Here is a 12,634-nt window from a genome sequence, read left to right on the forward strand (position 1 = left end):
ATAATCCTTGTTCTTTTCATCTTTTGATTTTAAATGAAAGACTGTTGAACCTTCACTATATCACTTTTTATTTTCTGTGGAGAGAAGTTCCACCTAAGATCCCATGAGATATGTTTGCTTATACTCCAGTTCTAGGATTTGACATGGGTGATATTTATCAATGTCCACTTCGTATAAAAAGTCAATACAGGGAGCTTTTGATTTCATTCTTGTTCTATGAGTGGTGGTTCTAACATCATATCATTTTGACAAGACATTTGGCAAATACTTGAAATATGGATTACAAATACTTTTGGTAACTTTAGATGATGATAAGTGCTTATGTAGAGCAATGAACTGCAGTCACTGAAGTATGAGTTTTAGTGACTTGCAAATGATAGCAGATCTCACACAGCTTTGCTGAAGAGAAAATACCTTTTGGTGTTCTGCTTTGGGTTGGTGATATATTGAAAGTAACACTTTGTATTGCTAATGGCCAAAATACTAATAGCTTCCATTATTTTATTCCATGTGAGATACTTTTAATCAATGCCTGGAATGATCTTTAAAGTTTAATGGTATCCATGCCCTAATTTATGTTTGGGAACTCTCCTTTTTTTCACTTTTGCATACTCGTTTGTACCTTGTTCTTAACTTACTCTAAGCAGCTAAAGATAAACATGTGCAGCGGGGATATGAGTACCTACCTTACTCTTATTACCTTGTTATACTGCCCTCTGGACCCTCAGCTGAGCCCTGTAAAAACCTGACAAGAATTTGTCACATGAGAAGTTAGAGACCTTATCTGCCAACACTAGTGGTCATGCCCGTCCACATTGGTTTTCCCATTTCTTCAGTTCCCCACAATTCATTTCCCCATATATTTTCTCTATTTCAAAACAAAAATAAAATAAAACAAAACAAAAGATTATCAGTTATAATTGATAGGCATTTCATAAGTATATTTTTATCAGTATATGTTGCTGTTTTTAAGGTTTATCTTTCTAAGTCAGTTCCAGGACTCCTCAGTTCTCGATTACTGATATGTTTGCAGGCGACTTGTTTCTTTTTTGCGTGGAATGCTCAGATCCTAGCAATGAACATCAGCCATACACATTGTGGAACTACTGTTTTTAATCAAGAACTTATATGACTGGTCGCCAATCTTCTATACTCCAAGTCTGTCGAGTATAATGATGACCTATTTTCCTCTCCTCTAAGCGGGGATGGGATCAATTGATCCAGAGGGTGTTCTCCACACATACACTTTGTTCAAGAGATAAAGCTTGTCATTCTACCTGATCTTTCCTTATCACTTAAGAAGAAAAAGTCTAGGTCGTTCTTGAGAGTCAGGGGTTCTCACATCAGGATATAGGCAGACACGGGTCATTTTAAGGCAAGCCCAGGTGCTTTGATGTATGCCTGGCCTCCCTAGCAACTGAGTATCTCTGAAAATCTCTGACATGGAGATGTAAGAGTTAACTCTGACTCAGAGTGAGTGGCAAGGACCACTACCAGAATCCATTAGGTGTTTATTTAGCACCTAAGCAAAATGCTCCTTGGTGACCTGCTTTTGAGGACCTACCCTCTGGGCCTTTCTTATTTTGCTTCCTCTACAGCTCATCCCTTAGCCATTGTGTTGTCATCCTTTCTTCCTTCTTTCTTTGCCACAGTTGAGCCATCCTAGCCTTACCCCATAAGGGTCATCATCATACTCTTTCCCTTTCTCCCTTCTCCCTGTCTCTTCTGATCCCTGAAAATTAATTTAGGAAAGGAAGAGAAACAAACAAACAAAAATGTAATTAGAATATCTCAGGAGTCAAATCAGTTTTTCTTGAGAATGTGCACTGTCTATTTCCACCCATCCTCTTTGCTTCTCTCTCTCTGTTCTTCCTCCTGCCCCCCCCGCCCCTCCGCCCCCACCATTCCTTCAGTGAATTTAGTTTTAATAGTTCCCCCAATCCTTTTCCATCATAACAATGTGTCTTAATCTACTTGAGGGTTCTTACTGGTGTTAGTTTTATCCTTAGCCATTCATTCCTGATGAGTACCAACAAATTACGCGTTGGGAGGTCAGGTTGACAGGATTTGAAGATAAGGCAAGAGAATCTTTCAGTGTGAAGATCCCAGTGTAAAGTTAGAGGACATCTAGACTAACGCCACAGTTAAACAGTTGATCAGAATCAGTAAAGGAGTATTTATACTTTAAATTCAAGTTGTTAAAAATTGAGGTATTCCAAATGAGGCCAAGTATGACTGTCAACATTTAAATTTACCATTGGCTTCTAGGTGCCACGTTGCACAGAAAAAAAGGAAAACAAGCTTCCAATAACTTCTTAGTATTTCTCTTTTTAAAGTGAACATTGCTGTGTTTTGTGCATGAGGTAGGAGAGGGCAAGAACACAATTTGTAACTTAAATTTTTCAGCTTGTCCTGTGGTATTCGTTAGCTTTCTACCACTGCAGTTTAATCTATATGGTATTCCTAGTAATTGAATTTGTGGCTGCTCCAGCCAATGGCATGAGTTGGATTGGCTGTTTTAGAAATGGAGGCTCTTTGGAATTTTTTTTTTTTTTAATTGGACGAGAACCGTGTATAACACTAATAGTCATAAAACAGGAGAGCTAGGAATTTAATTTTACCTTTTCCCTGTGTCTCTAAGTGACTTAATTGGTCATTTTGTCATTGCTGACCTAAACATGCTGTTTTTATTGGCATCTACCTACTTTTAAAGCTTTATTAGAAGTATAAAACAACCTTAAATTAAATACAGATTTGGACATCAATTAAGAAAAATTTTTTTTAGCTTCAAGTATATAAATTTCTTCTCTGTGGAAAATTGCTTATGTATATAGGATAGTAATCCTTGTTTTGATTTCAAGTGTTTTCTCTACTTTGTTCCAAATAAAATAAAACTTATAATTTGAAAATACTTTATTATTGGAAAAGTGATATGTATTGATTTTCAAAAGTATAGTTTAATTTGTCTGGAGAGCATGTATATAATAATGTAGATTAATAAATTAGTGACAAGTTCAAGAGCTCAATATCTCCATAATGAAGAAACAAGAGTGATTTTAATGAGTTTTGACATTTGGGCAATATGAAACTTTAGAAAGTTAAGGTCCTTGAGATGATTTTCTTAAATATTTTGTGGACTTGGGTGGGCTTTTCATCCCCACTCTTTTTGAGAAAAAAAAGCCTGCTGAAGCTAAAGGAATATCAGCCTTATCTAACTTTTACATTTGTGATATAAATAAATGAAAATTTCCTGAAATTCAAGGCCTTTAGCAATACTTTTGATTTCTGAACATTCCAATTATAAGAAAATGTCCAGTAATATAATTGGCTTTACCTTTGTGCTTCCATTTTCCAGTGCCTTCAGATAAGGACAGCTTTATAAAGAGAAGGGATGTTTGTTCTCATTGATGTGTTCCATTTTAAATGATAGTGCTCCCTTAATATTAGAGAATCTTGGCTTTATTTAATTATAATGGTAGAAATCTTTTCCATACATATTGTTTTGATGTTCCATTAGAAAAACTTTCCTGGTAGTGACTTTTGTTGCTAAGTATTCTCTGATAAATCATTGATTATCATTAAGTATTCTCCAACCTTAATCATTTATTGAATTATTGAATTAATATCTATTTGAAGCTACAGCTATTATAGGTATTTGTAGTTAATCCCCTTTTTGAGTCCTTTAGGCTCTTTGAATTAGTTTATTTTATAAAGTGCTTACATATAATAAATGTAATATAACCCTAAAACTTTAATATAATTAAAAGTTAGCTGTACTTGCCTAATCCCAAACAAATACAATACCAGCAGTTACTCTTCTATCCACCGCCTGTCACGTGGACACGATGTTCAGAGGGCATGAGGAGGTATTAATCTTTTGACAAACATCCAGGAGCAGAATCGTTTTCAGGTAGGCCTTCCATCAGCCCCAAGTTCTATTTTGTACTAGCACCAGCATTAAAGAATATTTTATAGATGAAAAGATTTCCTGCCATGCTAATCTCAATGCTTAGAGCTTTGTCAGGGATTATCTCTACATTCTTGTTAACAATAATCTTGTCAGGGATTGAGTATTAAATATTAATCCAATGTTGGTATTTCAGTTAAGCCTCCAGTTCATGTAGTAACATGTATCCTTTCTGTAGCTACAGCATTGTTTTTGGAAATTGGTCCCCAAGAGTCAAGTATTGATAACAGTTGAGGTTTTGACTGTAATGTACTTTTCAATAGTTGAAATATAAGCATTTGTACAAATGTTAAATTTAGAAAACTGTATAACTAGTTTAGGGAAAGAAAAAATAAACCAGCAAAGAGGGCATCTTTTAAAATAATGTTTTATAAGTGTGTGTGCTGGTATGTTTACATTTGCCAATATATCCATACAAATAAAAATACTTTTAAAAAAAGTTTTTAAATCTTTTAATAGTGAGAATTCTTTAGTAGCTGAAAATCTTCCCTAACCAAAGCATCGTTTGCTTTTTCATTCCTGTTTGTCTCTAATTACCAAGTTTTTGTCTTTTAAATTTAGATATATGGAATTATTGTCTTTTTAAAAATAATTGTGTTCCCAAATTAGTATTTTCATAACTACGCTTTTAAAGTTATGTTTTTAAAACAGAAATAAGTGTAATTAAAATGTTTAAAAAAGTTATCAGTGTCCTGTTTTGAACAAATACAAATTATATCTCTGGGCTAGTTTGACTTTTTAAAAATAGTTTTGAGCAAATATTATGCTTATGTTGATCATAAAGCAAGATTATTAATCCCTAAACTATGAAAATAAAGAAATGAGAGAGAGAAGGAAAATTTTCAAGTGCTAGTCTTATTTTTGTTTTTATTTTTAATTCTTTCTTTTTTTTTCTCCTTGTTTATCTGGGCAGTGATAGTGTAAAAGTTAAGTTAAATCAGTGGACACAAGATGGATGCCAGTAAATTTTATTTGGTATGAAGTATTGGAGCTAGTAGGCTATACATTTTAAGTAGCAAAATTAAATTCATTGTGTTGGGAATATATGAATTTCTCATTTAGTGTGGAAAAATGAAAATGAGAGAACCTGCTTCTATTCATTATATAACTGCTATTTTCATGTCACATGGAATACATCTGTTGTATTTCTGTGCCTCTGGCTTCTCTTCTGTAAAATGGGTTCAGGAACTTAATTGACTGCCTTCATCCTTTTCAAGAATATTGAGGACGGTTACCTTTGAAGTCTTTGGAAGACAAAATGCCACCTTGTGTAATTTTTTTATTCTAACTTGCCTTGTAAGTATGCGCTATGTATTGTACACAGTGGCACTGTATGACATTGTGAATTTTTTTATGAGAACAAAAGTTGTTTGCATGTCTTAATGTTAAACTATAACTTTATTATTAATGTTTTACAATTTCTGAACTTGATTCTGTCCTCTCTAATGCAGTGGGAACTATCCCTCTGATCATCTCCTCGTACTATACCGTTCCTGGGGAGTTTGTGGAAGTTTTTAGGATTGTGCAGAGAGGTTGTACAGGTGGGTTAGGGATATACCCCAGGTCTGCAATGTACTAAGGAGGGCCTCCTCAGCTTAGCAATAGACAGAGAACTCTCTAGTTCCTCATTTTTAGGTTTTCTTTAACAGGTTTATACTACCCTGCATTCTGACGCATGGGTTGCAGAGTGAGGTAAAAACTTTTTGTTTTTACCATACAGAGTGTGGTGAAGGGGGACAATTTCAGTCTAGGGTTTGGGAGACATGGATTGTAATCTATGTGCTGCCTCTGCACTAGTTCTCACTTTTACCTGTTCTGAATTATGTTCTGTCTCTAATCAATGAGGATGCTGTGGTGTACAGATGAAGAGGACTGTTCTTGGATTGAATGCCTGTGTTTCATACAATTTTGAAATGGTGATTAAAAGTATATGTGAAGCTGCCTATGATTATTCACATAACCGTTTATAGCTCATTATGATTTTCTTTATATTTGCACATGGGTTCATTTTCACTACTTAAGAACTTTGTTCCATAACTTCCAGCATCATCAGTGATTGCTTATGGTTAAAAGCACTGTGTCCTTTAAGAATTACTAAGTGCTATTTTGTTAAAAATAAAAATTCCTAAGTGTTTTTTTGTTGTTGTTTGTTTTTTCTGTGATAAAAATTGTCTTGTTAAGTATAAAAAAGATGGTAATTTTTATGTCTGGTTAGTATTTGTGAAATTTGCTTGGAAATTTTCAGTCTTGTTGTGGTAGCGATTTTTCTCGGGTTTCTAAAATTGTTTTATGTTTTTATGACATCTTTTGTCATTCTTTTCCAGAGAATTCGGTCAACAGTGGATGAAAAAGAACAAAAACAACTTCTTATGGATTTGGATGTAGTAATGCGGAGTAGTGATTGCCCGTACATTGTTCAGTTTTATGGTGCACTCTTCAGAGAGGTAGGAATAAGCTATTTGGTTTTTAGCTGAGAAATAAATATATAATTGGAATAAATAAGAGGGTGGCAGGATTAGATTCTGATCTTTAGTTGAGTGCTATACATTAGTAATAAGTTAATGTCTCAATATTTTAGTATATACCCATGATAATCTATACATTAATTTCTACCACTCATTGTTCCTTTGGTTAAGGGGTGAATCTCATACGTTTTTTAATGATTGTTATTTGTGAATCCATATTTCCTTTCTTCATTTATGAATATTCTCTGTACTTTAAGCACCTGACAAATCAGCCGACTTCTAAATATTAACCCTTTTGCTATAGGTTTAGATCTATCTCTTTTGACCTTGGGCTCCCTCAGTGTATCCCACCCCTTTATTAAAACTTTAATTAATTTCTGTCATCAAATGTATCTACATTTAATGTAAGCATTTATTCGTACCCACCCATGAGCCTCAATAAAACTACCAGACATAGAAATTAAGTATAATAGAAATTTTTTATCTAATTCTGTTATTTAGATTTTTATGTAGAAACTACAACTCTACCATTTCTTTGTCTCATGATCATGTTTCTTATATTGGCCTCTGGTTATTCCGTGTCCTGACGTGGATTATCACTTCTGCCTCCAACTGTCAACCCTCTTCTTCATTTCCAGTCATCTCACTACCTAATTAATTCATGGAAGTGAGTTAGGGCCAGGGAGTAAAGCTGGAGCTGTAAATGAATCAAATACTTTATGGCGTCCCGGACATGTGTCATACGCATGTGATATTTAGTTAGGTTAGTAGGAGTTTAACTGAACTCTTAAGTAGTTTAAATACTCTTAAAAAAATACCATTCTCTTTTTTAAAATGTCAGGATGAGGTGATGCTGGTGGAGTCGTTATGGTAAGGAAAAACCTCTCCCACTCCTCTCTCCATTTTGAGAATGGATCATAGAGGGAAGCCTTGGGATTTTTGTTCTAGTTATTGAAACAAACTATACTATGTTGTAAGACAGGACTGAATGTAACACTGAATGGAAATTTATGAAATCTTATAATTGGAGAAGACCTTAGAGGTTAGTCAATTAATTCTCCACCCAATCCTGATTTTTTTTTAATTTATTTTTCTGTGTTTTTAGTAGGTAACTCTAATAACTGGAAGTGTTCTACTTCATGATAGAGCCTGTTTCTTTGGTGAATCACTACCTGTTAATTATAGACTCACGTAGTTTCTTTTTATTCTTGTCTCTGAACTTTTTATGACTTGAATATTCATTTTTATGGCCAGATACATCGAATTTGTTTAACTTACTTCACCATTTAACATCAGTATTACATTGTATCAGTATATGGCTATGTATTCAGGGACCTGACTGTATCCTGGACCTAAGTATTACATAATGTTATTGCATTAGTAAGATCATGAATCTGGAACTTTCTTCATGTTGCACAAGAATCTTACCATCTCCTCTCCCCTTCTTCCTCATACTGTGTTTTTATTTTTCATAATCACTAAATTTTCTGGCTACTTTACTCTTCAAATCTTATGCATTGTGGTGTTATACAACTTAATGGTATCATTCCTAAGCTTTCCTCTTATAATACTTGAAGGTCATAATGCTTAAAGAGGAGATTATATTTTAAATTAAACTAAAAGTTTTAATCCCTGGACCACTTGAACAATAGTTATTTTGGGATTGGACTAGATTTTCTCACCTGATTAGATTCCAAAATCACCTTTTCCAGTGCTGTGTTCACTGTTACTATAGACGCTCACTGGTTCTTGGTTAACCCTAATTCACCTCCACAGTGCTCTAATACACCAGTTTATTCCTCATGTTCATTTATTCATTCATTCATTCATTTAAGCAACATTTAAATACATAGCCCCAGGCTAGATAGTGTGGAAATCTGATTTTATGAAAAGAAGACAGAGTAAGTGATATCTGTGATTGGAAAGTTATTGGAAATGAAACAAAAAGCTTGGAATAGTATCTGAATGGTATCCTTATGGGTTCTTTTGAATAACTGGGTACAATTTAGTTTTATACCTCAAGAAGGTTGAAGGTAGTTGAGATATGTAGCTATAGGCCCTAACATCTATAGTTTACACAGATATTATCTTTACAACAGTTTCAGGGAGTTTGGTGGTATTACCTACTTTTTCTAGAGAGGAAATTGAGATTTGACTACTAATTTGACAAAAGTCACATGGCCAGTAAATGTCAGAGATGGGGATTCAAAGACAAAAATCTCACTGTTCTTTCTGTTATACCACAAGTAGTCCAGGGATGAAGAACTTTTAGTTTAATTTAAAATATTATCTGCTCTTAAAGCACTATGATTTTTGAATATGATAAAATGAAAGCTTAGGCACAGTACAGTTAAGTTGTATAACATCACAAAATGCCTAGATAAAGTGAACTTGAATCTCTCCTCTCCCCTGCCAATCTTAGAATGGAAGAAATAATAGGTACTTTCTGAATAATAAATAATGAAGTTTTAGAAGCAGAAAGTTCACCTTTAAAGAGTACATAGTCAAAGTGTGTCTCCTAAAGTTATAGATGAAAAATGTTAAACATAACCTTTGGTTCTAATAATAGACACAAAATTCTGCGTTTATGACAGGAAAGAATGGAAGCGACTGTATGCAGTCAAGACTTTTTACCTTACCACCATTAAGAGAGAGACAAATGTTTTTAATTTCTGTCACTGTGATAAACCTTTCAGAGTAGTTCATTTCACGTAATTTATATGACCACAAGACATCAGGTTTTGGTGTGATTTGATCAGCCACCAATCAGGGGGCTTTTGAGATATTATTTTTCTTCTTGCAGGTACTATGTAGAGATTAATCTTGCTGTCAGGTAATTTTGAGCCTCTGAAAGTTCTATTCAGAGTAGTGAATAAATATTATTTAATGCTGAAGTTGATAACTTATTTGTTGCCATTATTTCTAACTATATATATTTCTTTTTTAGATGGTACTAAGCTCAAATAAAAAGCCTAAAATATAAGTTGGATTTGATTTAAATAAGTTATTAAGACCCATAATTGCACAAGTTTCTAAATTCAGTTTTAGACTTTGTAAACGAAAAAAAAAAACAACTTAGTAGTATTGAAGAATAAAAATAACTTTAGATTCACTTAAATTGTCTTTTAATTTATAAATTTTTAGAAGTTAATAGCAAGGAAATCCTTATTTCATGTATCTTGAGGTTGTAGAAATTCTAGTGTAGGAAGGACTATTCTGAATAACTTGTGATTATAGAGAAGTTCATCAGGTTATATAAAAAGCAGTGATATAGTCACCTCCTCCCTACATCTACTCATGTTCTTCTTTCCCCCTTGTCAGTTTTAAATTCAACTTTATGGAGATATTGTTGATATATTATTAACATACACGTATATTAAGTATACAATTTGATGTGTTTGAACAACTATATGCACCTGTAAAATTATCACCATAATCAAGATAGTGAACAACTCCATCACTCATAAATTTCCATAAGTAATGCACATTTTCTCTTTGCACCATTTTTAGGCAACCAGAGATCTGCTTTCTACCACTAATTGCATTTTTTAGAATTTTATGTAAATGGAATTATATACTTTTTAAAAATATTCTTTTACTCAGCATAATTATTTTGCAATTCATGTTGTGGTGTGTGTTGCTATTTAGTTCCTTTCGAGTGCTGAGTAGTATTAGTAGCATTCCATTGTGTTTGTTATTCCTCCACCTGCTGATGCACATTTGGGTTGTTTCCAGTTTTTGTCTATTACAAATAAAGCTGCTATGAGCATTTGCATACAAGTCTTTGAGTGGACATATGCTTTCATTTCCCTTGGATAAGTACCTGGGAGTGGAATGGCCGGATCATGTGGTATGTGTATGTTTAACTTAAAAAAAAACAATGGACAGACTGGTTTTCAAAGTGCAATTGACTCTTGAACAACTCAGAGGTTAGGGGTACTGACCCATGCGTAGTCAAAAATCTGCATATAACTCTTGATTTTCCAAAAACTTAACTACAGTGTCCCTCAGGATCTGCAGGAGATTGGTTTCAGGACCCCTGTCAATACCAGAATCCTTAGATGCTCTAGTTCCTCATGTAAAATGGTGTAGAACAATGCATAAAGTCAGCCCTCTGCATCCTCAGGTTCCTAGCCATGGATTGAAAGTATTGTTTTCCATCTGCAATTGTTTGAATCTGAGGACACGAAACCAGGGAATACAGAGAGCTGACTATATTTTGAAAAAAAATCCCCCTATAAATGGACCTGGGCAGTTAAAACACATGTTATTCAAGGATCAGCTGTAGTTGCACCATTTTCAACTTCCAGCAGTAATGTATGAGAGTTCTCTTTCTTCCACATTTTTCCAACAGTTGGGTTAGTCTGTCTTTTTAATAGTTAGCCAGTCTAATAGATACAGAGTGGAATCTTATTGCATTTTTGATTTGCATTCTCTTAAGACTAATCATGTCGAACAGCTTTTCATATGCTTGTTTGCCAACTATATCTTCTTTGATGTAATTTCTGTTCATATCTTTTCTCCATCTTTTTAAAGAATTGCTTTTTTGTTTATTTTCTTGTTTTGGGAGATTTTTCTAATCTATTTTGTATACAGGTTTGTTATCAGTTATATGATTGCAAATATTTGCCGCATCTCTACCTGTGGCTTATCTGTTATATTCTTAATAGTGTTTTTTTAGAAAGTAAAAGTTTTTAATGTTGAAATAGGCCAACTTCTCAGTTTTTTCTTTTATATGTTGTGCTTTGGTGTTTTTATCTCAGGAATCTTTGTTAAACTCAAGGTCACTTAGATTTTCTGTTTTCTTCTAATAATTTTAGATTACATTTATATTTTTCATGCACTTGGAGTTAGTTTTTATACAGTGAAAGGTATGGACTTATGTTTACTTTTTAGCATTTGCATACCCTTTGCACCTTTGTCAGAAATCAGTATGTGGGTCGATTTCTAGACTATCTAAGTCTGTTCCATTGGTCTATTTTATGTGTCTTTGTACCAATTTCATACTGTCTTGATTGCTCTCGCTTTATAGAAAATCTTAAGATCAGCTAGTGCAGGTCTTCAAAATTTTTTTTTTTAATTATTATTTTAGGTGAAGCAACCCTTGGTTGACTTCACAGATTACAAGGACCTTGTCAGCTTACCATCCGTTGTTTTTTATTTTTTACACTTACAGCACCTGGTCTTCCTAGTTGGTCTCCCATCCAAGTACTAACCAGGCCTGACCCTGCTTAGCTTCCGAGATCAAATAGGATCGGGCTTGTTCAGGGTGGTATGGCCATAAACGAAAATTTATTTTTTAAAAAATAAGTGTTGCTCCTGAGGTCCTTTCCATTTACACATGGATTTTGGAATCTACTTGTCAGTTTTTACTAAAAAAAAAAAAAAATCCCTGGGATTTTTGATGGGGTTTACACTGAATCTATAGGTCAATTGAGATAGTATTGGTATTTTAATATGTCTGATGACCAATTAACATGGTATCTCATTTCATTTATTTACATCTTTAAAAATTTTCCTCAGCAATATTTTACAATTTTGCTATACAAGTCTTTTACATTTTTTGTTAAAGTTATCCTTAAGTATTTAATTTTTTGATGCTTTAATAAGTGATTTAAAAAAATTCGTTTCCTCTTGTTTTGTGACTAATATGTAGAAATACAATTTATTTTTGTTTATCTTGTGTACTGCAACCTCGTTAAACACACTTATGAGTTCTGGAAGCTTTTTGTAGATTCCATCACATTTTCTACATAGGTTATCATGTCATCTGTGAATAGAGAGTTTACTTCTTTCTTTCCATTTTGGGCTTCCTTCTTTCCTTCTTCTTTCCTTCCTTCCATTCCCTTTCCCCTTCCTCTTCGCCTTCCCCTTCTTTTCCCTCTCCTCTCCTCCCCTCCCCTTTTTCTTCTTTTTCGTTTTCTTTCCTTATTGCAATGGCTAGATCTTCTAGTATGCTGTTGAATAGAAATGGTGAAATTGGACATCTAGTCTTGTTTCTGATCTTAGGTGGAAAAGCATTCAGGCTTTCACCATCAAACATAATGTTAGCTGTAGGTTTTTCATAAATGTTCTTTATCAGGTTGACAAAGTTCCTTTTTGTTCCTACTTTTATTGAGAGTTTTTATCAGGAAGGGATATTAGAGTTTGTCAAAAATTTTTCTATATCCTTGAGATGATCGTATGGTGTTAATTTAAAAAA

At 33.7% G+C, this 12,634-nt stretch overlaps 1 protein-coding gene and 1 pseudogene across 4 annotated transcripts in view; one reads left to right on the plus strand and one right to left on the minus strand.

The window, feature by feature from the left end:
- MAP2K4 (mitogen-activated protein kinase kinase 4) overlaps positions 1–12,634 on the plus strand; it is a 100,880-nt gene that overhangs the window by 61,371 nt on the left and 26,875 nt on the right. For all 4 annotated transcript variants that reach the window (XM_023529948.1, XM_023529949.1, XM_023529950.1 and 1 more), the window contains one exon: positions 6,292–6,411. In XM_023529948.1, the coding sequence (XP_023385716.1) occupies positions 6,292–6,411 (120 nt within the window). The remainder of the gene's footprint in view (positions 1–6,291; positions 6,412–12,634) is intronic.
- On the minus strand, positions 11,600–11,718 carry LOC111738911 (annotated as a pseudogene).

Source organism: Pteropus vampyrus, unplaced genomic scaffold (assembly GCF_000151845.1).
Source record: "Pteropus vampyrus isolate Shadow unplaced genomic scaffold, Pvam_2.0 Scaffold44, whole genome shotgun sequence".
Lineage (NCBI taxonomy): Eukaryota > Metazoa > Chordata > Mammalia > Chiroptera > Pteropodidae > Pteropus > Pteropus vampyrus.